The sequence below is a fragment of the Aythya ferina genome, assembly GCF_964211825.1.
Source record: "Aythya ferina genome assembly, chromosome: 9".
Lineage (NCBI taxonomy): Eukaryota > Metazoa > Chordata > Aves > Anseriformes > Anatidae > Aythya > Aythya ferina.
Genome location: NC_140305.1, coordinates 24,501,539 through 24,528,812, shown reverse-complemented (window position 1 = coordinate 24,528,812; position 27,274 = coordinate 24,501,539). Strand labels below are relative to the sequence as shown.

The 27,274-nt window shown below is 38.4% G+C and overlaps 1 protein-coding gene across 20 annotated transcripts in view; it reads right to left on the bottom strand.

The window, feature by feature from the left end:
* Window positions 1-24,304, bottom strand: part of ZBBX (zinc finger B-box domain containing) — a 29,661-nt gene extending 5,357 nt beyond the window's left edge. For 3 of the 20 annotated variants that reach the window (XM_084529154.1, XM_084529156.1, XM_084529148.1), the window contains exons 1-15: window positions 19,353-19,547; window positions 18,629-18,762; window positions 18,104-18,195; window positions 16,910-16,997; window positions 15,978-16,091; window positions 14,117-14,210; window positions 11,813-11,861; window positions 11,548-11,657; window positions 4,945-5,112; window positions 4,292-4,466; window positions 2,910-3,030; window positions 2,262-2,398; window positions 1,927-2,042; window positions 1,527-1,633; window positions 365-534 (exon numbers count right to left, since the gene is read on the bottom strand). In XM_084529154.1, coding sequence (XP_084385280.1) covers window positions 365-534; window positions 1,527-1,633; window positions 1,927-2,042; window positions 2,262-2,398; window positions 2,910-3,030; window positions 4,292-4,466; window positions 4,945-5,112; window positions 11,548-11,657; window positions 11,813-11,861; window positions 14,117-14,210; window positions 15,978-16,091; window positions 16,910-16,977 — 1,429 coding nt within the window. In that variant the 5' untranslated portion in view covers window positions 16,978-16,997; window positions 18,104-18,195; window positions 18,629-18,762; window positions 19,353-19,547. Of the gene's footprint in view, window positions 1-364; window positions 535-1,526; window positions 1,634-1,926; window positions 2,043-2,261; window positions 2,399-2,909; window positions 3,031-4,291; window positions 4,467-4,944; window positions 5,113-9,597; window positions 9,877-11,547; window positions 11,658-11,812; window positions 11,862-14,116; window positions 14,211-15,977; window positions 16,092-16,909; window positions 16,998-18,103; window positions 18,196-18,628; window positions 18,847-19,352; window positions 19,548-19,586; window positions 19,607-20,613; window positions 20,628-24,143 lie in introns of those variants that run through there. The other 17 variants (XM_084529157.1, XM_084529155.1, XM_084529150.1 and 14 more) reach the window with 17 other exon arrangements.
* Between the last annotated feature and the right edge of the window lie 2,970 nt (window positions 24,305-27,274).

The window sequence follows — 27,274 nt, the reverse complement described above, 5'->3', positions numbered from 1 at the left end:
ACATACCCAGAGCAGACTTACCAGCTAGTAGGACCTGTTCCATATCTAATGCATATGTTCCCATACATCACTGTTCATGAAAAGAGTAAATCTTGATAATACTCTTAACATACTTCCAACTAGTCCACGATAATACATTTCACAGTTACCATTATAGTCTAGGTAGAGTCAACACAAAAACTCCAATAATAGCAATTTTGAAATCTTTCTTTAAAAATTGTAATAATGGTTTGAAATTCATTTTATTAGACTGTGAATAATTCTACATACTGCTTTGCTTTGTTTATACAAGACATAGCCATTTTACTATTTTGTCACAGGATAAAAAGTAATTTATATAGTAAAAATAGTTTTCAAAATTTACCATGCAAAATTTCTTCAGAAGAAACAGGATTTCTGTCAAGAGGAAGATGTAAAAGATACAGAGTGTCAGCTGTGGCAGTTAAATGACACGATGACTTCCTCATCGTGCCCACAGTTTCTTCTGGCAAAAGGTCTAGTAGTGTGTTGTTCTGACCTGCAACTGCTGGAAAACTTTGAAACAGACGAAGCAGGAAAGATCAGAAGAGCAAAAGAAAATATAGCACATCTTATCATGAATATATTGTGGCATGTCAGAAGAATCACACGTATCATTTAAAATGACAGTCAATATTAGGGCTCTAAGTTTCATCAGGATTTACAAAATTAGTTATATGAGTATCAGAGCATAACACTGACATGTTACATATTTGCCTGCATGTAGTCCCTGCTCCTACTTAGTTAAGAGCATACAGAAGAGTAATTTTACCTTTAATTCCAAACATATGAAGGAATATATCTTAGACGGTTTAACAGGAAGGAATATATCTTAGATGGTTTAACATTTGGAGTGATCAAGCAAATAAAATACATTTCAAAGTGATATATCTCCAGTTACAGACAGTCAACAGTATAGTCATCATATCATTAGGTCACTCAAACAACAAGAAAACTAAGAGTAGATTTAAATTAGATAATAGGAAGCAATTATTTACTATGAGGGAGGTGAGGCACTGGAATAGGTTGCCCAGAGAAGTTGTAGATGTCCCATCCCTGGAAGTGTTCAAGGCCAGGTTGGATGGGGCTTTGGGCAGCCTGATCTAGAGGAAGGTGTCCCTGCCCATGGCAGAGGATTGGAACCGGATTGGATTTAAAGTCCCTTTCAATCCAAACCAGTCTGTGATTCTATGAAATGGAGGAGGAGGTGGAGAGAACAACTTTCAAGGACAACAAACATCATTCAGACAGTATCTTGGAAGAAATGTAAAGGAAGGGAAAGTAGTAACTGACAGTGTCATGACACTGCCAAAGACTATGTCTTGTGATGAGGATGAGCAGACATATATTTAACTGTGCTTTAAAACAATTTACAATCAAGGATTCTCCCCATTCATATGAAGTATGATCGTCTGCAAAGAAAAGAACCTGCTATTTATGAATATAACTAAATCAGAAGTTAGGATTACTTCCTTTTCTGTTCCAAATAATCTCTGTATTTCTCATACCTTTCAAACTCTTCAAGTGGTTCAGTTTTTCTTTGGTTATTCATTTCTATAGCCCCAGCTTCTGTCACCAAAAAGTTACATGATTCTTCCAAGTCCGTGCAATAAGACTAAGTTATAAAAATATATATTCAGCAATTGATTATGATTACAAAAAGGAATATGAACTCAAGTGATTAAAAGTGTATAGAATTTTTTTTTTGTATAATTTCTATACATTAAGAGTCCATGGACACAACAGGAGAAAACTATTGTAAAAGGGAACAGGTATGTATAGATATATATTTTATTTAGAAATTATTTAACTGTTGTTAATTTAAGTTTTTAATAGTAGTTTTCACTACTTGAACAAATCATTTAAGATCACTCTGAAGATCCATGAAGTTCTTGACTACATACTTACATCATCAAGAAATTCAATTTTCAGAGTGGGCTCTGCACTTTCAGGAACAGTTTCAGGAACAGTTTTAGGTACCGGCTCTCTAAATACAGATGTCCAATATCTCTTCACCTCTTCAACTATGAAATATAATTAATTTGATGCATTTTTTTTTTTTCTCACCTATGATACACTTGTAAAAAGGCAAAACTTGTATTTTTCTACTTTCTTCATTATTGTTACTCTTTTTTTTAAAAGGTAGAAAGGGCTTAAGTAACTGTTCAGAAATCATACTCAAAAAAAAATCCCCCCAAAATATTTAATAGTTAGTTTCAATAAAAAAAAAAAAACTATTATACCTGTTAAATCATTGACATCATCATCATCATCATCTCCTTTTTCACTTCCTCCAATCGCAGCCTGATGTGGCACTGTCTGTGTTTGCATAGGCCTTAAATCTTTAATGCAACTACCAGATATTTCATCAACAGCAGCTCTACAAAAAAAAAAATGAAAAGAAAAAAAAAAAAAAAAAAAAACAGATTAAAAAAAGAAGTCTTCTTATGTCAATAAAGAAAATCCACACTATTTACTGCATCAGTATTTACCACTGCTAAAAAGCAGCAACTCCTAATTTCCGTGCAATGACCTCACACCTCAGGGACTAACAAAGTAATTCTGCTATATTTATGGAAGTATCATGAAGATCTTCCTTCTTTTTCTCTATAAAACTCCTGTAGCAAAAACAGGCTTCCAAATATCATTATTGCTCTTCAAATTCTACAACACACTGATAGCAGAGAGAATCTCTCCAAATATTCCCTCTGCTGTAATTCTGATACACGAAGTCATCAACTCTGGCTATAATTATTACTTTTTAAGATCAAGTACTTTGTCACCTTAATTAACTCTTGGTAATATAGCTAATATTAAAAAGTTTCAATGCAATTTTGTTAATGCTATAAAGCGTTTCTGACCTTCACCAGCACCAGCAATTTCTACAATACCTTCTGTATTTCTTAAGCAAGAGTTTCTCCATGTAGCTCAGGCCACCCTCCTTGAATTGAATTTGGAAACGTTCTTTCACACTAGTCAGATTGGTCTGTACCTCACAAATTCCAACAGATTCTAGTAGAATTATTTAAAAAAAAAAAAAAAAAAAAGTTCAAATTTATAAACCTGCTATTTAGATACATTATTTTTGAATGAATGTCACATTAGTAGCTTATGCCTAGCTAAGTCTTTGCATAATTCTAAAATTTAAAGTGTCAGGATAATTCTAGTAGACAAAAAGAAACAGGGAGTTTGGAGTCACATAAATAATTTGCAAACTTGTTTGGATTTACTGGATTCAGCTGGAAAGAATTCACGGACTGTCAGAATCTGCAGAAAATATGGTCTTCGCTTAGATTTAGATAGGACTGCATATCTAAAGGTTACCCAGCTTCTCCTTTTATGACTAAAAGGTCAGTAAATAAATTTCAAGACACACATAAATATTCTACAGATAAGCAGCAACATATGCAAGCATTCCTTGCACCTAATGATATATAACACATTTCTCATTGCACCTGTAAATCCTTTGACATATACGATTGCCTTTAATTCACAGAAATCTACTTTCTAGATGCATGAGATCTTAAAAAACATATTTACACAAAATATTTAGCAGTAGCAGTAGCCAGTAAAACCTCATTCCTTGCAACTTCGCATATAAAGGGAGACTACTACAAACTGGGGAAAGCCAAAACAGTGCAGGGGGAAACAACGGTATTGTGTATTTTTGTACGAAAATCCAAGAATGAAGACAATGAACGAAGACAAATGAATGAAGACAATTTGCACAAATCCAATCAGACAAGAGTTATTTTGTATTTTTCCATGAATACTTGAAGTGATTGCATCTTTTCACTGGAACAAAGAAATATTAGGAGCCTGTGGAATGTAAACAGAAAATATACTTTGATACAACATACAAAGTCCCAAGCCACGCACGTTCTTTGTCTTAGTTAAAAACTTGGACTTTATGGTTTGGCATTACCATTCACATTAAATTCCTAAATGAGAAAAAAATGCTATAGAAAAGTATAGACACAGATTGAACAATCCGGCTAAGGTAACAGTTAATTACAAAAATTCTAATACAACAACAACATGTACATTATATATATCTAGGAAAAAAAAAAATAATAATAAAAAAAAATAAAACTTCAGAGGTTGATGGTAATATATAACAGAATGCAGAGAAAAAAAAAAGAAAAAAAATAAGAAGAAAAAACATTTACTACTCTAACAGAACACCTATCTTCACTAGCTGCTAACTAGCTGCTAACTCATCAAAATGGCCACTCGAGTTTTTAATGTGCAATTAAAATAGAAAAATTCATACCTGATAGGACCTTGCCAGCATGCTGTTCTTTTCTGTGATCACAACTACCCTTTCTCCATTGAATCAAAGCTTCCTGAAAAGACTTTGCAGATTCCTCCTCATTAAATGTACCATTTAGTAATAACCCTTTGTCCTGATCGTCAAGGCCTGTCCAGGCTGATTCCGAGAAGAGTTCCTAAATCAGTTCCACAACATAATTAATACAGCACTTGTAATGATCCTCTCCCCAGCACCAACATTTTTATTATTAGCTATGGAAATGGAGCACCCTGTTTTCTGGCCTTAGTTTAGCTACCCTGGTAAACAGAGTCACTCGATTTTCAAGTGATCTTGCTCATGACTGAATTGCAATGTTCTATCAAGAGCAAAAAAAGCAAAACAAACAAACAAACAAAAAAAAAAACCTGGTATAAGCACATAAAAGTATATATTTAAATACTTTTAGTAGGCAGAAAGCAGTAGTCACAGGTAGCCTACATCCTATGTATAGGATAGATATTATGCCTAGAGACATAAACAGAGGTTAACAGACTGAGCAAGTCTGATAGCCTGATCCATCATTTGGTACAATGTGAGAAACCTAAGACCACTCCGTTTAAGATGTCACAAACATTGACAATATTTTTATTTTTTGTTTCTGAACTGTGTACTACCTCAGCACTGCTCACTGACACTGGCAAAGATGAAAATCTGTTTGAAGTGACCTGATGTTTGCAGTTTACTTTCTTCTCCTCATGATTAATTTTAGATTCATTCAGATTTACTTCGTTGGTGAAGTGATGGACAACTTCCAATTTTCCAAAATGCATATTGGCTTCTGTCTGTTGATAGAATATTACAAAACCTTTAATTTAATATAAATATAATCCAACTTTCCACCAAACAGCAAAATAGAAGGTAGCAAGAGAACTGCATATTGAAAACAGAATGATAGCAATGCAAACACATACTAATTTTAATAATTCCAGTGCAAAAACGTGAACAAAAGTCAATAATCTGAATACTCCACTGGGTATGACACAGGACAAACCAACTGGAATATCAATTCGCACTTAAAAATCCAGGAAAGTCCGAGGAAGAACTAGATAACTGACTAAAAATTGCTACAGAACAAGAGTTTTGCTCCACTGGAACTTCACTGATGTGTAACCTATAGTAGAACAAAAAAAAAAAAATTACTGTTAAAATGTAATATGAAGATTTTGATTACCAACTCTTGAATGATTATCAAGCAGGAATGAAAATTATTTTATGTCAATCCTTTCTACACACAGAGAAAGGCCAAAAGGGAAGATAATTTGTCTATAAAGTCAAAGTAAAGCATGGCACATACTCTTACCACCAAAACACATGAGCAGAAGAGGTACAGGCAGAACGTTTAATCTTAGAGTCACAAGATGTCAAGCAGTCATTGCAAAACTAGAATTTACTCACATCTTCTCATTTCCACCTACTCTACACTATAATCAACCCAGCAACTTTGCAATTCCTGGTTACGCATTAAATGGTACTTTGACATACCAGCGAGCATGCCAGGACACTAACTGCTTCAAATAGCTGTTACTTTTTTCCTTTTGCTGTCTTCCTCTGTTCCTTATACTGCACTTCTGGATGAATAAGTTTCAATGGCTACTGTATGAACATGCATGTTTTGTCATGTTCCTTAATCATGATTGTTTTTTCACCAACATGTTGCTAAAACACATAAAGATGACAAACATACACTAAAGGAGAAACAGTTAAATTTGTCTCTGTAATTGCCATTCTCCTTGTCTCATTCTGTTTTCTAATGTACATGCATCCAAAAGTACACAGCTAAAGATTGTGTTGATTTCTTTTTCACCACATGAAGAAAATAATCTTAGACTACAGTAGAATTCAGAAGTCACGTTTGAAGGAAATAGTTTTACTGATGTAGCTTTATGCAACTACTCTCCTTGAGAAAGAACAGTTGCATTATGTATGGTTCTTTTTGGTAGTCTAGCACACAGTATGTAATAATTGATCAATGTTTGTAAGACTTAGCTTGCTGCATTATTTATTTAAACAACATGGCATTTTAATTCACATACTGCTCAATTGCTTCAAAAAAGAAGCTAGATTTTGCAATTTGTAAGAATTGCAAAGCTGATTTGTTTTGGCCTCATGTTAAACTGCCCAGCAGCTGAACTCAGGTGCTAATTTTCTCCCAGTACGATGCCAAACCAACACAGGTATCAAATTCTCCCGAAGTACCAGGAGTAAGGGGACAAGAAAGAGAGGCAGCAGCAATGGGACCCATAAAGAAATTTAGAAAACACGATTCTAGATTCTCACTAGACTGACTGCCTTTAAATTTTCTGCTGTGTAATTTCTCTAAAAACATCCAATACTCCTCAATTATACAGCTAAAATTCTAGATTAATAATTGCAGAATCTCACTTGGACTGCAATAATCTTTCTCCCTACGAAAAACTGAATTATAGCTACTGTTTTCTATTCCAAATACAAAAAAAAAAAAAACAAAAAACAAAAAAAAAAAAAAACACTTTTTGCATCTGTGCAAAACTGCAGTGTTGTTTTGTTAGCTCCCTTTATTAATAGAAACAATTACTAATTAGTTTCAGAGTAGGATTGGATAGAAGAGGGAAGAAGACAAGTAAAAGACAACACAAAAAGGAGGACTAAGGAGAATCTCCATCCTTTACTGGATACGGGGGGAAACTTAGTTACAAGAGATGAGGAAAAGGCGGAGGTGCTCAATGCCTTCTTTGCCTCAGTCTTTAGCGGCAATACCGGATGTTCTCTGGATACCCAGTACCCTGAGCTGGTGGAAGGGGATGGGGAGCAGGATGTGGCCCTCATTATCCATGAAGAACTGGTTGGTGACCTACTACGGCACTTAGATGTGCACAAGTCGATGGGGCCAGATGGGATCCACCCAAGGGTACTGAGGGAACTGGCAGAGGAGCTGGCCAAGCCGCTGTCCATCATTTATCAACAGTCCTGGCTATCGGGGGAGGTCCCAATCGACTGGCGGCTAGCAAACGTGACGCCCATCTACAAGAAGGGCCGGAGGGCAGACCCAGGAAACTACAGGCCTGTCAGTTTGACCTCAGTGCCAGGAAAGCTCATGGAGCAGATCCTCCTGAGAGTCATCATGCAGCACTTGAAGGGGAAGCAGGCGATCAGGCCCAGTCAGCATGGCTTTATGAAAGGCAGGTCATGCCTGACGAACCTGATCTCCTTCTATGACAGAGTGACGCGCTGGGTGGATGAGGGAAAGGCTGTGGATGTGGTCTACCTTGACTTCAGCAAGGCTTTTGACACCGTCTCCCACAGCATTCTCCTCAAGAAACTGGCTGCTCTTGGCTTGGACTGGCGCACGCTTCGTTGGGTTAGAAACTGGCTGGATAGCCGGGCCCAAAGAGTCGTGGTGAATGGAGCCAAGTCCAGTTGGAGGCCAGTCACTAGTGGCGTCCCCCAGGGCTCGGTGCTGGGGCCGGTCCTCTTTAATATCTTCATCGATGATCTGGACGAGGGCATCGAGTGCACCCTCAGTAAGTTCGCAGATGACACCAAGTTAGGTGCGTGTGTCGATCTGCTTGAGGGTAGGAAAGCTCTGCAGGAGGATCTGGATAGGCTGCACCGATGGGCTGAGGTCAACTGCATGAAGTTTAACAAGGCCAAGTGCCGGGTCCTGCACCTGGGGCGCAATAACCCCAAGCAGAGCTACAGGCTGGGAGAGGAATGGTTGGAAAGCTGCCAGGCAGAGAAGGACCTGGGAGTGATGGTGGACAGTCGGCTGAATATGAGCCAGCAGTGTGCTCAGGTGGCCAAGAAGGCCAACGGCATCCTGGCTTGTATTAGGAACAGCGTGACCAGCAGGGCTAGGGAGGTGATCGTCCCCCTGTACTCAGCTCTGGTGAGGCCGCACCTCGAGTACTGTGTTCAGTTTTGGGCCCCTCGCTACAAGAAGGACATCGAGGTGCTTGAGCGGGTGCAGAGAAGGGCGACGAAGCTGGTGAGGGGCCTGGAGAACAAGTCCTACGAGGAGCGGCTGAGGGAGCTGGGCTTGTTCAGCCTGGAGAAGAGGAGGCTCAGGGGTGACCTTATCGCTCTTTACAGATACCTTAAAGGAGGCTGTAGAGAGGTGGGGGTTGGCCTGTTCTCCCACGTGCCTGGTGACAGGACGAGGGGGAATGGGCTTAAGTTGAGCCAGGGGAGTTTTAGGCTAGGTGTTAGGAAGAACTTCTTTACAGAAAGGGTTGTGAGGCATTGGAACAGGCTGCCCAGGGAAGTGGTGGAGTCACCATCCCTGGAAGTCTTCAAAAGACGCTTAGATGTAGAGCTTAGGGATATGGTTTAGTGGAGGGCTGTTAGCGTTAGGTTGGAGGTTGGACTCGATGACCTTGAGGTCTCTTCCAACCTAGAAAATTCTGTGATTCTGTGATTCTGTGAAAAGGGGAAAAAAATAAATCAAGACAATTAAGGTGAAACTCTCCTCACACAGATGAAGTGCTCACAGCACTCTATGACTCTCATTTTAAATCCTTGTATTCTTCCATCAAACTGCTGCATGACCTTTAATCCCCACAAATATACTTCCAACATCTCAATTCAGTTTGTTTACCGCTAAAAAATGAGATAAATAGCATTTCCTTTTAAAAAAGCATCTAAAAAAGAATGCATTACAAATGTCAAGATATATCATTGTTATCTTACTACTGCCACCACCCAGTTTTCAGTTCTAGGTTCAAAAGACTTGCTACAGTAGATTAAAAATAATAATAATAATAATCCTAAAGAGCCTGCCTTTAAGTATGTGTGGTGAAATATTTTTATAACTCAGTATAACATGTCATGCCAAAAATATTATTTATTGCTGGCATTTCTATACTCAGTAGATGTTGTAACCTTCTGTAACTGCCTTAAATTCCACCTGAATTTTTTGTACCAAATGATGTCATCTTTCTTCTAAAATACTGTAAGCAAGTATCCTTTTGACAGGGATGCATTTATCAGACCAACAACTTTTAAAATTTTCTGCATTACTGAAAGGACTACCTCTCTAGGAAGAAGGAATAAAACAAACAAATTTTAGAGGAATAACAGGACACTATATCGAGTGATTATTGAAAAGCAAAATCTGTCTTCGTGAAAACCTCATATTGTAGAACAGAAAGAGTTAAATTGGCTTGCGCTCAGTCAAGCCCCTACCAACATTTTCTCTATTTTTGTTACTTTTATTCTCGCAATAAAGTAACCTTGATTCTTTCTAATCACAATTTTTAACTGTAAAAGTTACTAGTGGATAAGAAACTCACATTCAATAGTGTCAAAGTAATGCCTTTGTAACCTAAGGTGTGATAAAACACCACCTTGCTATCCACCCGCTTTGTCTTCAAAGCCAGTGGTAGCACAGGAGACCTCCTGGGATCAGGAGCTGAGCGCTCTGAAGCACAGCTCCAGGTGAATTTAGGGAGGCGGGAAAAGCAAGCAGTAGTTTCACTCATCCCAGAAGCAAGGATTTCTAGCTCAGGGACAATTTCAAATATTTCTGAGGTGAAAGAGCTGCTGCCTCAGACACACACACACAACCACACTCAGGCATTCAGGGCGGGCCGGGCCGGGGCCTGCCCGGCGGCGGCAGCACCGTGGAGCCGCAGCGGCCCCTGGCGGCCCGGCCCGGCCCCGCCGCCCCTGAGGGAGCCCTGAGGGGCTGGGGGCAGCCGGAGCCGGCCGGCTCCCCACACCCGGCCGCTGAAGAGGGGTGAAAGGGGAAGGGGAAGCAGTCAAAGAATCCAAGGGAGCAAAACGCAGGTGGCTTTGGTGCGCAGGGATCTTCACGGGGATTTCAAATCCACACGTGTTTTTTTCCCAAAGGAAGCGGAAAAATAAATAAATAAATAAATAAATAAATAAATAAATAAAAGGTCTTTTCCTTTTGAGAACTAGCATCTCCAAGTGTTCTAATTTGCCATAAAAGTGATTCAAATATATTGTAGCATGTATTACATGAAGAAAAAAAAAAATACTGCATTCTTTAAAAGAAAGTGTCATTTCTTCATTCAACAACAGATCTACTCTCTTTCCACAAACTACTTCAGAAATTAAATAACTGAATAGTAAGGGGCTATCATATTTTGGAGGTTAGGCTTTCTATGTACACTTGCTAAGAGGCAAACTCTCTTTATTAAATAAAAATAACCTCATACTTGATAATACTAATTTCCACTGTAACATAGCCAGAAAATACCAGCTCAGAAAGCAGCCAGAATTAACCATTTGCCCTGGTGCTTATCAAAGTACTTTAAATTACAGAGTGTGCACAGACTATTCAATTTGCCCTATTTGCCTGCAACCCTACAGCTTATTTTAAACACATGGTGTGGTCTTAGTCTTCTTCAGCTATGTTCACATGCTGAGTCAATTAAAAAAAAATACAACTTAAAGAAACACCCTGTTAAAGAACAGATAACAGTTATTTATCTGTTTCTTTGCCATTCATGAGATCAGGATGTAAAACTTTCCTTTACCTCATGTGAACTAAGTAGTTATCACTGAGGAATCATAAAATTAACATGGATATAATCATATAGAACATACAAAAATATTTTGACAAACAAGTGAAAAAAAATTTACTGTAACTTCAATTCCAGCAAGGTAAGGTTATATTAAATAAAGTATGATCAAAATAGTTTCAAAAATTTTAACTATATTTTTCCTCTTTTTAAATTGCTGTGCATAGCTGAATTTGGCAGCTCAAATGGACCTTTTTAAGAGAATTAGAGAATCCTTTTAATGACTTACTTGTCCCAGCAGCTGAACAAAAGGCAAAAACAAAGTATAAAAATCTTGCATTAGCCTTACCTTCTCTGGTGAAAAGTTCAGACCAGTTCCCTGACATTATAATTTCAAAGTGGCAACACTGTCATTAAAATAATTCCTTTTAATAAAAGGGCAGGAGGCAACTAATACAACTTCCATTAACTACCATAGTACAAGCACAATGTACAAAAAAGCTGGCACACGCAACACTAACATAACATTTAGACTTGCCCTTGTGTTTTAGGTGTATACGTACATATTTTCATGAAGGAGCCTGAAAGTGAATCCCACATCAGATGACTTGTCTCTGTAGACTACATACAGTTTACAGCTTAGAAAAATCCAAGATAAATCATTTTGCTATACATTATAAGTACATCTGGATACTACTACACAGCTATTATGTATACTCTGTAGCAGCAGAATATAGTGTGTAATTTACTTACCAGCAGCGTGCTCTTAGTTTCACATTGTCCACATGCTAGCTCCTTCACTTCAGATTTCTCATGAGCTACAGAATTTGACATTTCATGCTTAAATGGTTCTTTCACTGGCTCTGGAAAAAAAATATATATATATATATATTTATATATATAAAAATAAAAATGATTCCAATCTCTGATTTCCTCCTTATTATTTAATTGCAGCAACCTCCCAGAATCAAACACTATCAGAATTTTGTGAGTTTTAATTTAACAAAGATGCCTTTACCTTTCGTCTGTTCTTTCAGTATTTGCAACTTCACTTTTCCTGAATAAACCTATATGAAAAAATATTTATGTACATTTATATAAACATTAAGGTATTAGAGTATGAATATTAAAAAGAAGCTTAAGGTGCTAATGAAAATGAATGCACGTATAACTTATAAAATTAAAAAATTACTGTTTCTAGGAAAATAGCTAGGCACGTATTATTTACTAGGTACACAGCAAGTGTATTCCACATGTACAGACCTGCAGAACTTTCACAACCGTAGTGACCTAACCTCAAAATTCAACCAGTGAAGTCATTTGCACAGACTGAAAATCTGTCCAGCCGTCTGCACATATACCTACCTATAGATCTTGGGGGCCGGAAGGGAGGAATTAGATGGTTTTCATTCTGCTTCCCCTCATCATCCTTCCAAGATTTTGCACCCCAGTAACTGACCGTTTTCAACATTTTTTTTTTCCTTCCACAGGGTCCACACTGCACCCTCACCCCTCTACCCCCACCCCCCTGTGAATCTGCAGGCATTTTAATTTTGAAAGTTTTGCCTCTTCTCCTTTGCCAACACAGCTGAAATCTGAAGACTTTGAAGTAGTAACAGCTCTAAGCTACTTGTCTCAGAGAAGTGGAAGGAGAAAGAGGTGGGTTAAAGAAAACCCTTTCATTCCGATCCTCTCTCTTCTACTCAGAGGCAAGTAGGCAATTTTATTGAAATTGAGTGCGTTGGCTGAAAAAGACCTTCACACCAAACTGCTGCTGCTTCAAAAGACTTCAAATAGCAACTGTGATGGCTTAGTCTGAAGTTGTCATTGTCTGCTTTTCTTTTAAGACTTACACAGGCTTCATTTCAGCCAGTTTTGAATGGTCTCCCTTAATTAACAGCTCCCATTTCACCACAACATACATAGCATAGCTTCCAGAAAAAAAATCATAAAGCTCTCTTTTTATGTCCCATTCAGACCTATTGTGCCTCTTCAGACACATCAATGTCTGCTAAAGGAAATAGGAAGTATCTCTAAATTGAAGTAGTTTGGATTGGAAATCTCCTACAGATTTTTCACACTAATTCAGGGAATGAGTAAAAACCATCAGTTCTGTTATCATAATTGGTATTTTAACAGCATTCATGAACATTGTTTGATCGTGGATATACCTAATGCTTGCTTCCAGGATGTATAAAGCTTCAAGGACAAAAGCCTAAGCTATTAAAGTGATGATTTTATTTCACCACAGAAGGAAATATTGAGAGTAGGTTATTGCAGTTTGAAGTGATAACACTGTCTGAAAGGCTGCTTATAAATTTGACCAACTTTAACCACTTTCAGCTCAAGTTTCTTAAGACACATCTGCTTTATGCTTAATATGTTTGGAGAGTTTCTGCAAAATTGTCCTAGCCATGTTAAAAAAGAAATAAGGAAATACCCTATTTTGTACATATTAAAAAGCAAACCTCTTTCAATGGCTGACTAGAAAAGTTCTACACCCCTCTCCAGGGCCGAGCGAGGACCTCATAGAACAAGACTCCATAGACAAATTTAATCCACATTTCAAAATATCCAGTCTTTGTTGGCCCTTGTTAAAAAGAATGCTTCAGAGATCTGGTTAGCCTGCATTTGACCCATTAGCATTAGTCCTCGAGGGACAAATGTAGGAATCCTCCCGTGTACTATGGACCACATGACAAGTTGTGTTCCCCTTCTGTGCTTACTGAGAAGGAAGAAATGCAGAAGCATCTTAAGACATACGGAAGTGGAAAAAAAAAAAAAAAAAAGAACCACATTTCATTCATCAAAAAGAACAGCCATTCATATGACGGTACTACTTTACACAGTGACTGAGGAAAAGAAAAAGATGTACCTGTATTATTTTTAAATATGGTGTGCCTTTCTCAGAGTTAATATCTGTGAAGATCGTAAACTTGTGCTCAAAACTTCACATGGAGTCTTTTATTACAGATTCACAATAGACACTAGACAAGGCCTAATTAATTTGAAAGACAGGCTCCCGATGACTTCCACCAGTACCAAATTAAACTCTTACAATAGCAAATAATCATTACTTCTACCAATTCAGTATCTATTACAATCAAAAAACAACAGATCACCAAACAGAACTTGATGTTCCTCCAGCTCAAAGGGAAACATAAGATTGGCATGGAAAAATAAACAGCTACAAATTCTACTCAGAATTGCTCAATCTTTTATTTTTACAGTATTTAAAATTACCATATTTTGTAGCATTAATTTTCTAAACCTTCTTTTGTTTAAAATAGCTTTATCTGCGAATATACTGATAGCCTATTACCTTATTATTTTTTTCTTTGCTTTGTGACAAAACTCGGGCTTGGATGGTCATTGGTCCTGCCTGTCCAGATTTCCAGTGATAAGCGCTTGATTTCCTATGAAGCAAGGCAAGAAAGAGTTTACTCATCATGTCTTCTGGAAACAAGAGAAGCATATACATTTTCTTTGGGGATTTTAAACAAGAACAGAGCATCAGAAAAAACACTGGTTTATACGGTCACCAATTACCCATAACACAAGACCCTCCCTTCCACTGAATTTTAACTGATGAATAAACATGTAACAGAAGTGCATTTTAGATAAGTCTTCATTATCCCAATTTACCCTAGGGCATTCATCCAGCACAGCTGAAACACAACATCTTTTAACAAGCCATGCATACACACCTAAAATACAGATTTCAGGGAATGTCAGTTTAGATATTAACTACTATGACTAATGTGGAAGACAGTGGGGAAGAATTTAAGACTAAGGGAGGTGAGATGGTATTTTTCAGCTTTAGCACACTGTTGCATAAAGATTGTTAGGACAGGTTCACTCACAAAGAGATTTATTAGCAGACTCCATAGCTGATGGCACCACCAACTCTAATAGTGAAGGTTACTTTGGGAATATATGACATATATTTATATATGTGACATATATATATTTAAAAGGGAGATGAAAAAGGACAGGGAAAAAAACTTTTTTGGGGGGCCAGCTGAGAAGAGCAGTACCAAGGTCCCCAGAGGAACTGGTCGTGAGGGTGTTGATTATTTTCAGCCTGCTTTTTCCTACTGCTGTATACTTTTCATCATTCCCGTTTACAGTGCTATTTGCACTGTAGTATGCTAGTTGAGCACAAGTTCTTCACATTCATGGGGTTTTAAGCTTCAATGCAGATACACTACTGCATAATATTTTTCAGGTATTTAAATGACTATAATCTACCTTGTTTTACATTGTGTTTGGTTTCCTGTAAAATAATAATAAAGCATACAAAACAAGAAGGCAAACTTATTGGAGGGGAAAGAAACAATCTTCCCAGCTGTGGTGCAAATGCCAATGATTCCTATCATTTGAACTCACTGTAACAACACCATCAGGGTTTGCAGGTACAAGGCCAGGAAAACAATATGGGGAAAAACAATGCCACACACTATCTGGAAAACATTGCTTCAACAGCAAAATTAAAAGCTAACAGAGCTGCCAAAAGCAAGTCTTTAGAATTACCAAGACTAAGGCACTAATGTATCCAAGGCACTGTGCAACAGTAGGTGTGCCTCCAGGGTCAAAATACATCAGGAAGAAATACAAAGAAGCAGAAGCAGATGTTGCAGAGATTTGCTAACATTTAGAGTGCATCAGTAACAGGGCCAACGCTTAAAACTTCCACCCTAGCACTTGCATCATTACATTATGCTTACTTTCTGAGCCATGTTTTCCATCACACAGAAAACAGCTTTCCAAGAAGCTATACGGATGCATGCAAAACAGGATTAAAGCAATATTAAGAACAGGATCCTCTCCAGAAATGTCAAAAGACAGGAATAGTGCAAGAGCAACAACTTTTTGTATCCTTCTTTAAAACCAAGTTGACAAATCCAATGGCACATGGAAAAAAGAAGAAAATAAAATAAATGAGGAAAAGGGATCTCTGCCTCTGAAGGAATATCCCTGTTGGGAATTTGTTAATTTACTTCTAAAAAATCAAAGTTTCACATGGGAGTTTAAAAATAGCAAGTTTATCACTGAAAAAGAAAGATTGGAGAGAGGAGACTGAATACCATTGTGAATTCTACACTTTGCAAAAGATCTGTCTGGGAGGGATGCAAAGGCAGCACCACATTGGATTCCATCTTTTAAACAGAAATTTCACCTACTTTCTCTCTTCTTTTTCTCTGCTCATGTTGGATTGCAGTTGCCGTAATTTCTTCTCCGTCTCTTTATTCTCCATTTCTAACTGCACCTTCTCCAACCGCAATTCTCGAACAGTTCTAGAAAAGTTAAAATGATCAAATATGCAATAGAAATTATGTGAAAGACAGTAAGATAGCTGAAAGAGTTTAAAGCAGCAAGACGGGAAAAAAAAAAAAAATGTTATTAAAGGCAGGACACCTTTCTGACTGAAAACAACAAAGGAAAATGAACTGCAGGTCAGGTGCAAAATCCTTGCACCCAAGAATACCTCGTCACAGAGCGGTTTTTACAGTTCAAATGGCACAGTCATCCTATTAGACAGACAAGCTAAGTTTCTGCCAAGTTGCATGCCCTCTCACGATATAGACATAGGAACAGAAAGATTATACAGCAAAACCCACACTGCTATAAAGATATTTGTGGTTTGTTGGTGTTTGTTCTGTTTGTTTCTGGTTTGGGTTTTTTTTTGTTTGGTTTGGTTTTCACAGTGATACTGGCTCCTCCAATATAAACTTATAGTGCCAATGTAAAGTGATGTAATTGTGTCTGTATTCAGAAAGACTTGTTGTTTAATGATGATGAAATAAACTATCCCAGTGAATGCTTTATTAGTATTTCTTTATATATGTTAGCATACAGAGTCATAAGACCTGTACCTTACTCAGAAAGTAGATTAAAACCTAAGAAAGAAGAAAGGCTCAAGCATAAAAGCGTAGGGAAAATGCCAGAAGTGAAACGTAAGTGAAAGTTGTGAAGATTGCATGATCAATTTTATGTTTTAATGATAATTCTCTGTGCTCTTACACAAATAAGTTCTTCTACTTTAATGCTTCATTAAAACATATTGAAAATGCTGAAACAATATCTCTATCATATTCAGATAAAATGCACTTACTTTGCTTTTAATCTCACTGAGGTTCCACTTTTTGAACCTGGGAGTATTACAAAACCACTGCTGTTCATGATTCCCAGTACAATCTATTCTGAGAGAGAGAGAGAATTTGAATGATCTACGGTTAGCAACCTGTTGAAATGGGAATTTGATTGAAATTAAAATGGTAAAAATTTGTTACAAAGCAAAGAACTATTAATACACAGAAAGAGAGGAACAAAGAGTAGAAGCGGTTTATATGAAATTCAATAAAAACCTAAACCAACCCTAGATTAAATCTAACTGAAAGAAAAACTTTTTATTACATTTATGGTACCAGGGAAAATATTTACTTGTCTGTTTCTTTTGGGCAATTCCCTAAAGTTCAAAGAAAGCAGCTTAATATTAAACAAATTTCAGCTTTCTTGAACCAGACTCATAGAAAGCACAGAGAAGGAGAAAATAGTAACAATAGCTGCAAAACCATCTCATCTGATTTGGAATGACAAATGTCTTCAATCCTAGACAAATTGATTCAAAATAGCATAATAACTTGCAGAGCAGACAGAGTTATTACCTACTCTCAAAATTTCAAGACAGTGATGTTTTAAAGATATTTTTTTTCCCCAAGGTTGTAAAATACTCTTCCAACGAGCAAATCTATATAGCAAAGAGTCCAAAACAAAACTTAATATCCATACCCTCCCTGCACTTGAATGTTTGCAGTATAACTAGTACAGGCTAAATAGGCTGCTGGAAGAAACATGCCAACACTCAATTTCAAGCACAGTGCCAAAGTCCAGAGACTTCCAGCTGACAGGCCATTTGGAAACTGTTCTTCAACGGTTGGCTAACAGATTCCAGCTGAAAGCAAGACTTAAATGATGTGGAGAAGCTTAGTATTTGAAATACATCAAATGTATCTGAGCTCAAGAGCAAAAGTTCAGCAGTATGTTCACACCTAAACCTGAAAATGCCCATTAGTGGCCATGCTCACGACACCCCCATTCATGAAGCAAAATGCACATCAATAGTGTATAACCTAGGTTGAAAGCATCTGGTGGAACCAATGATGTTTCAGCCCAGACAGAAACGTCAGATGTGCACACAAAACATGTTTCTTACTGTGCTGGAAAAAGCAAGCACTTCCTTCTTCCCCATCTTCCCAATAACAATTATTCTTTTATTATACTGTAAGATAAAATGAGATTCTATTACCTTAGAACAGAAGGTTCTTCCAGTGTGCTAGCGGGACTAGTGCAGCTAGACAGGCAGGATAACGCTCTGGTTTAGATGTAGCCTGAAGACTACTGGAAAGTAAAAATGGAGGTAAATGACTGGGGCCAGCTTAACAAGCTCAAGGAGGGAAAGACTTATGTCATGAACATTATTTCCATAAACTTTAACTTGTTCCATTGGAAGCAAACATTTAAAGAGGTAGCTTTCAAGTTCTGATAGTGTCAGACAGAAAACAATCCACAAAGTTTCAAGAATATTGTAATATTGGTTGAAATAAAAGCATGAAGTTATTGATAGCAGGTGTCATGGACAGACAGCGGGTGATCATAAACCTGAATTGTTCCAAGAAAATACATGAACTCATTTAACCATTATTAAATATTAGTCAATTGTAATAGCAAATGCAACCCTAATGTTCATGAGAACAGCTGTTAAACATTGAATGTTATGGTCTCAATGTAAGAGTCTGAAAGTTAAACATGCACCATTTGGGGAAACACACACCCTCTTAAGCTTGTAGGATGTCCTTAAGTACCCACGCGATGGGCTGTGAGGACTGCCAGAGAACTCCACTGAAAGCAAGTTAAGTACTTCTGTGGAAAACCCAAACTGTAACTCCTCATAAACCAAGACAGTACCTGCAAACAAAGTTGTAATTCAGAAACAGATGAGAGTTCCCTTTTTCTGAGAGGTTGTTGTCTGCCTATGGATCCCTTCTCTTTCTAACATATAAAACATTTTTTTAGTGAGGCAGAGAGTAAAGCAACTCATCAATGCAGATAAATCAAGCAGTAAATATCACCTCCTTTCTGCCTGCTCTCGTACACACTCCAGTACTCAAATTTCATCGTTCTAGCAGATTCCTCAGTGCTGCTAATTGATATGCAGTGCAACTGAAGAAAGCAAAAACTGGTGCTTCTGCTAAATGAAGTTTAAGTCTGCAAAGCTAAATGAACACAAACACCATCTACCCTGTATCTCAGCTTAGCTCAATTTTCTTCCTAATCAAATGATAACTTCATAACTTAAAACAGCTAAAGATTACTGCAGTTTATTTCTAAATACATGAGTTTTACTAGAGCTGATGAAATTCCTACAGCTTTTTCATATCAATAAACCCATAAAATCCAAGAGGATTTTACATGCATACAGTATATGTTATAACTTGCATCTAATTATCATTCCCATGAACACGGATTTCATGCTAGACTGAGTCCTGGCCATTTACCAATAATTCAAACGTCACTATTCTTCATTTATTTTGAAGACTTCTTAATGTAACCAAGATTTTTTCTAACATCACTCATCAGCCACCCATTTGAAGTTAATGTTATCACACACTGGAAAGATGTCACAGGGACTGAGAAGCAAACACCTGAGAAGCGCGTACCACCTGTGGTATATCTTCACCATTTAAACAAAGAACTACGATTTCAACTTTATTCTAATTCCAAATACAGACCATGCTACCAGGATAGTTTCTCCATGCAGAATCCTCAAAAAATAAAAAATCACCGAGGACATTTTGCGATAACCGCCGGCTCATCAGTGTCACAGAGCCCCAGCAAGGGCCCTGTGGGGTCCCTGCAGAGCGGGGACAGCAGGGGTGCATGAGGGGATGGATGGAGGGCAGCACTTGCCTTGAGCAGCCTGGAGGCTCTGCCAGGCGAGGCTGTTACCCAAAACGTTACCGAACGGCCTTCTTTCTTTGCTCGTTTATTTCGCTACCGGTGGCTCTGGGGTTTGTTTGTCGTCCCACCCCCCGAAGCAAGGCAGCAGCAAACAGCCGCAGCCCTGACCCACGGGCAGGACGCCGGGCCCTGCCCCGACACGGGCTGGGCTCCCCGGCCCCCAGCTCCCTCCCCACCGACCCCCGGCGGCCCGGCCCGGCCCGGTCCCGTCCCCGTCCCCGTCCCCGTCCCCGTCGCCGTTGCCCTGGCAGCGGGACGCGCGGAGGAGGAGAGTCCATTCGGCTGAAGGGGATTGCGGGGAGAGCCTACTGCCTGCAGGGGGGGGCAGGCGGGGCCGCGCTGAGGTGTCCGCCCCTCGGCAGAGAGGGGCCGTGGAAGGGCTGTGGGGCCCTGGTCCTCTGCCATTCCCCATGGGGACGCGTTGGGTTTTAGATAAAGTCACACCCGGGGCCAGCGCTGTGAGCTGCCCCATTCGGCAGCCACCCGTCTGCAGGCTGTGATATCCATCAACCCTGCTGATATTTCTATGTGGGGCTCCAGAGCTAGAAGCCCCAGCCGCTGAAGAGCGGGGCCCAGCCCTTGTGACACAGATCATAGAATTGTGGTTGGAAAAGACCTCCAAGATCAGTTGGTCCAACCATCACCGTATCACCAATGTCACCCACTAAACCGTGTCCCTAAGCATTAGGTCCAACCTTTCCTTGAATACCTCCAGGGATGGTGACTCTACCACCTCCCTGGGCAACCTGTTCCAATGCCTGACCACTCTTTTTGAGAATAAATGTTATAATGTCCAACCTTGGTGCCTGGGCCTCTCAGCTTCCCACCCAGGTGGATTAAATTTGGCCCTCAGGGTCCTCTCACATCAAGTAAACCCAGTGCTGGTGTTGGCACACACAGCGGCCACCAGGCCCAGGAGCCAAGAGCAAGGCCCACCAAGAACCCAGAGCCACAATAATACTTTCACAGCACTTCTATCCTTTGACTTTCCGAGTTTTCAGGACGTACTTTCTTCACATTTTTTCCCCCACAAGAAGTGCAGAGGTTTCTATTCAGTAAAAACAGTAATATGTGGCAGGTGCTTTTTAGACCACTGAATGAGGTGATATTTCTATTAACTGCCTTCCTCCAAGCAGAAGTGGTAACTTTAGGTACCCTAAAAAGCTTGGCAGCACTGGGATTATCTCAAATTGTATCTGACACAGACTTTCCCTGGGGCAGGGATGCGTGTCTGTGCTGCGAAAGGAGGCCACATCCTCTTCACAACATCCATGCTGTTTATGCCACAAGTGTTCCCATCTCATTTCAGCCATGATACCCTAGGCCCCAATGAAGTATGCCTCATTTATGTTTGAATGTGGACTCTTCCATATTTTCATTCAAAATTATTGTTTATTTAGAACTTCCTCTCTAGAAGAATCAATATACACTTCTTACTGATTAGCTCCATGCTATAAGAAGCTAAACCTAAATCAACCTAGAGCTTCTAAAAACTTTTCATACAAGTTGTCCCATTAGCAGAACCCTGAGAACTATAGGGCTTGCTTGAGACATTTAACTTTTGGGGAAAGTTCTATGCACACACATCCCGTAGATATGTGTAGCCCTAACATCACGTCTTGGATATTCCAGACCAGGAATTTATGTATCTGCCAGTAAGCAATAACCCCCGAACCATCCCCTCCAAGGATACCTAGAATATATGACAGAATAATCATGTTCTAATCAATCATGTCTTCCAGTTTATTTGCTTTGAGTCTAGCCCTTCCAATATTGGTGGCTAAACCATTATTTATAATGGATGCTCCTTTAGGGGAAAAAAAAAAAAAAAAAAAAAAAAAAAAAAAAAAAAGTCTTTACAGAAAAGCTGGCATTTGATGAAAAAAAAAAAAAACACTCTGTTTATGATCCAAGCCAAGCTTTAATAAGTGCAAACTACTATCTGTTTGAAATTTATGTACTCTGAGCTGTACTTCATCTGGAGAATTTGCATTTGTCCCATATGTAGTCAAGCTAGGAGGCACAAAATAAGTTACACAGTTTTTCTTGACTGTATAATCTGTCTGGCAGTAATTTTCCTTCATCATCTTGGTTACAGTACAGTTTTCAAGATTTTACTGTGACAGGCAATTTGTGTTGAGAGCCTGTGGAAACACATATGGATTTTTTGTTCTTGAGAAGGAATCATAGTTTGCATAATATGTGTAAATTTAAAAATATGTCCTAATGCTCTCTTCTCTGAAACAAATTTGGAGATGTTTTCTGTTTCATCAAGGATGTTTTGATGAAAAAGTACAAATAAATTGATATTCATTTTAATAAAATAATTTCAAACTATGCAAACTGTAACTAGTTTAGGCTCTGTTATGACTGCACAGAGCAGGTGTTTCCAGTGCAATATATATCGTTAGCAATAGCTGATGTGTATTCTGGACCATATTTGGAGCACATTTGTAGCATTTAAACACATTCTTTCCTGTAGGAAAATCCTAAGTAGCCACCTAAATACAGTTCTTCATATCACATCTTCTATAATGATGTCTTTCAGTAGCCTGTACATGAGACCCTTAATGCTATTCTAGATGAATTATGTCTGAATCACTGTTACAATGCTCAGGACTACTTTTAATTTCAAAGTTTCCACTCAGAAAAATGCAAAACTTTCAGTTTATAATGTAAGATAACTTTCTGCAGAAAAACTGGCATCTTATTTCCAAAATTTAAGTGATTCATACTGACTTTGTGGGCTTTGGATCAAGTACTTTAGCTGGAAGAGTATCAAGAGCCTATTTTGTATGAGACTTGGACCATTAGATTTACATAGATGGGAGATGAAGTAATGCAGAATTTGATTCTACACATCAACATATTTATAATTAGATTATTTATACTTCAGCCATTTTATGTGTCTTCCCCAGTGTTCAGTTCTATACTTTGTTTTACATAATTAGATCTGATATTCATAATCAAATATCATTTCATACTTTTGCATTCAACTTTCACAAATGCAGATCACATAGAATAAAGGAGTGGATGCATAGTTTCTCTCAGAGTCACTTGTTTTGGTACTAAACATAAAGTTTATAAGGACAAAAAAACAACTGAAATTCAACTAAAATCCATCTGGTGGAGTTGTGCTATAAGTTATAAACCTTCTCTGTTTCTTAAGGCTCTGCTTGTTACCATTATCTGCCTTTGTACCCATACCGATCTTCTCAACAAGCAAAACCAGATTTTTTAACTTCATAGGTTTTGTCTATTCAATCCATGTTAAAATATTGTGGAACATAATATTTTAAACTCTGTATTTGAAGACACAGTTAGAAAGAATACCTGAGCACAGAGGCAAAATAACCTTACCAACATTTCCATGCAGGGTTTAGTACCAACCCACATTCCTATTTTGATTTGCAATCCCTTAAATTGGTTTCGGTTTCAAACAAAATCAAATAACGTTTATTCCTGTTGTGGAATAATTGGAAGCAGCTTTAACTAGATCATTACTGAGGAACTCTGAAACTGAAGTAATTTTTAATGGATTTCCCCTGTACTTTTAGGTAGGATACATAGGACAGCACTCTTATTGCAAAGGCAGAAAGAGCTGGAAGACACATGGTAAATAAAGTAAGGAAGTCTGTTTGGTTCAGTACTGGGCATCTTACACATTGCTAAAAACCAGTTATTTGGGCCTTCCAAGTCAGCTCTCTGCATCACATTGTCTGACCACATTTCCATACCATGAACAAGGCTCAACCCTTGAGACAAATGAATATTAAATGGTTTGTGGCCCTCAGGCTTGATTTGTCCGATTTTACTTCCACCCAGCCTCCTGCCGTTCTCGGAGGAGATGAGTCACTGCATGCAGCTGCACGCCAGTACGGAGAGGTGGGCTGCAGGGGGGAGATGCCAGAGGAGGAGAGGAGGCTCTGCTCCACGAAAGATCCCATCCTCATCCCGCCTGCGTAGCACCGTGTGCCTACAGCAGAGACTGATAAAAACATAGGAGACACTGCCTTCTGTGAAGGCAAGGTCCCAAACCCAAAATTTCAGGCCTGCTATGCTGGGGAGCGATAAGTTAGGTTAATACTCAAAATGAAGAAAATACCCCCTTTTTTTTCTTTTTTTTTCTTTTTTTTTTTTTTCTTTTTTTTTTTTCTGAAGATCCCTTTCCACAAGTATTCTTGCAGTTCAAATCCCAGTTTCATGAACCAAAAGCTAGTTTTAAAATCTCATATACAAATATTTGGAGGAAATGAACTTTAAATTTGCTCTGGAACTGCTTGGTCTCATGACTGGGCAAAAAATAGAAATAATTTTGTTTTATTTACCTGACCACGCACTTCTAATACACTTCCAATAAAAGCAGAGTTTTTTCAGTCTTCAGGAGTAGACCAGGGTAGTTATGAGTTGTGAATTACTTGCTCCACTTTGTCGTACAGCAACAACCTTGTTTTTCCCCTTCCTCCACCACTGCACCATTTGGGGCTGCAGATAGATGCACGGAATGAAAGATGCCAACCAACCAGCTGTGAAGCATGTTACACTTTTCATCACATCAGATCCCATTTAGGGAGTATTAAAGCTATTTAACTGCCAGCTGACCCCTGAACAGCATTATCCCTTTTGCTTGATGGGCAAGGGCTGGTTAAGTCTGCTGGGAAGTCCAACCAATGCAGGGTGCACATGCAAGGAAGATGGTGGGGGAAACATGCCAGTTACCCAGGGAGCTTACATGACCACTGCGGTCTGTGTGCTGAAACTCACGCTCCTTGTCATAAAATACTCATTCCAGTATTTCAGCTTGTCATTCAGTAAAAACCCTGAGATCAAAGACTATTACGTGTTTGGTTTGGTGTCAAAACTGTCCTTCAGACTTCCCAGAACTCCAGGGCTACATTGTCATGTACAATAATTTTTTACCATTCTTCATAAATTGGGATTACCTTGCTTAGGCAGAGCTCCTTGTTCGTTTAAAAAACCTTGGGCTCAGCTAAGCACATTCAGAACTGAACTCAAAACAGCACAGAGGGATGCACATCAAAGCATCTGAGTTTACGTGACAAAAGGAGATATCACTCACCTTGAGGAGTGGTGCGAAGACTAGATAATTAATTTATGCTTATAAATGCCTCAGAGAAGAAAACACTAGTGCTATTATTGGCCTTGCTTCACCCGAAATTCAATCAAAACTATAAAAAACAGCAAGGCTTTGGGTTTGATGTGAGACCAGGTGAGCTTCAGGTTTCATTACGAAGTTTCAGGCAGCTCTGTAATCTGCAGCCTACACATCTGAAAGTAAAGCAGGCTGATACTTAAAAAGAAAAGCACTTTGCAATAATAAATGGAAGGGATTATCTTCAGTGCTTCCTGTGAATACAGCTGCTGGATAGTGTTTTATTTGTTCACTTTGTAAGGATAAAAAAAAAATGAACTCGTCTTAAGCCATCCAGGTTTAAGACAGGCTTTATCTCCCTGGTTGGAGGGAAAGATTAGCAGTTATTAGAGCCTAATCTTAATCATATCCATTTATAAATAGGGCTTCAAATTGTCTAAAATATTTAAACATGATGAAATGGAAAGACTTAAGACAGCTAAGGTCTTAAGAGGAAAAAAAATCCACAAACCTGAAGATTTATCTACAAAGATTAAAGTAGCTTTCATTGCAAGGCCCTAAGAAAATAAATATATATATATGTATATTAATAAAATAAAAGATCAAAAGAGTGAAAATAGCAGCCAAAACAGTTTCTTTAGAAGGCAAATTAAGTTATAGATGGCTTAAGAAATTATAAAGGCTTAACCATTTAGTTGCTGTTTCATAGCCAAGGACAACACAACTGTTTTCTTTGGCCACTCCTTTATTTGTCTGTCTTTAGACAATCTTCCTTTTTCATATAAGAATATTAAAGTAATCAGGCATATTCAAGTTTTACAAATAGAAACAGCATTTTTTCTCTCAAGCCATAGGAGAGAGGAAACAGAGCTTCTTGTTTGTACATTGATATTATAGTGGGAGAATCAAGAGTTACTTGCGGAACACATGGTGAGGCGCGTTGGCAGTCATCGCCTTGAAAGATTTCCAAATTTCAGCACCCTGACATTTCCACCTCTGCCTAGAACCACAGCCCCCCCTATCACTTAAAATCTTCATGGTCAGAGAGGAAAATTCTTTCTTAGGCCCAAACCTCCAAGGAGGCTGGATGTAAAAGGCCTTTTCCTGAAGGTGTTGCAGTGGAGACTGGGTGGGCAGAGCAGGATGGCAAGATAAGCCCAGTGATACCAGTGGTTGAATGGGGTTTGCTATCACATTCATACCAAAAAATGGCTTTTCCAGGTGTGTGCATCATGCGATGCAGCCAGCCTGGCTGAAGACTACCACGTAAGAACTGTATTCAAACAAGATAGATAGTTTTTTTAATTATTTTTTTTTATTTTCTGGCTAGACACAGAATTGGCAGTTGTATTTCTTAAGGAAGGATAGGGTGAATTTGGTTGTCTCCTTCTCCTCGGTTACTGATCTACACATTTTTTATGTAGTCATTAATACAGGTCCACCTCATGAGTTCAGAGCTGCTGTCACAGCCAAATTTCTCACTCACACCAAATTTCCACAGCCTGAAACCAATGCAACTTTCAGCAGAGGGCCCCAGAGGGTATTGTCAGGAGAGCTTTCTTTTCTCTGTTACAAGATAAGATAAGATAAGTGATAAGATCTTACCTGTTTTACAGCAGTGTTTACCTAAACTGAACTGCACAATTTGGATGTTTGAAGTGGTTAATAACGTTTTCCTCCAAATTTCACAACTGGAGCAACTTAATTTCTCTCAGTTCTGGAATGAGCAAAACCAGAAGTCAGGAGACACCTTGCCTAAGATGAATTTTGTTTACAAGAACTTCCTAGAAAGATTCAAACTACCAAATCATCAACTGAACATTATATATTGACTTCCACTTGACACAGTTACTGAATGCTCCTCAGTTTTGTAATTTATTTCTGCAATAGTTCCATAGAGCTTCTTCAAAGTCTTGCCAAGGTATTTCTATGTCATCATCAATATTTTATTCAAAAATTGGATATGAGAAACATTAAGTGAGCTGTATATAGATGAATAATGACTGGTTTTAACAGCAATACCAAGTTATTTCCCTTAGCCCTAGTAGAAATAGCTCCATTTTTTCATACATATAAAAAAGTGAAGGAATAAGACACAGAGGAATGCAGATCACAGTAAAGTTTTACAGCCAGAACGCCAACATATCATCTTTTAAAGAACTTACACTGTCGTTGGTAACAATTTTAAGAAAGTATATCTTATTTAGCAGGTCTGTAGAGAAAGTGAGAGATGCTTCTCTAGAAAAGAAGGTTTTTAATATAATTTTTAAGATAATGCAGTCTTGCAAAAGTTTACAGTTTTGCAATTTTTTATAGACTTTTTTCCTTTACAAGACTGTAGTCTTG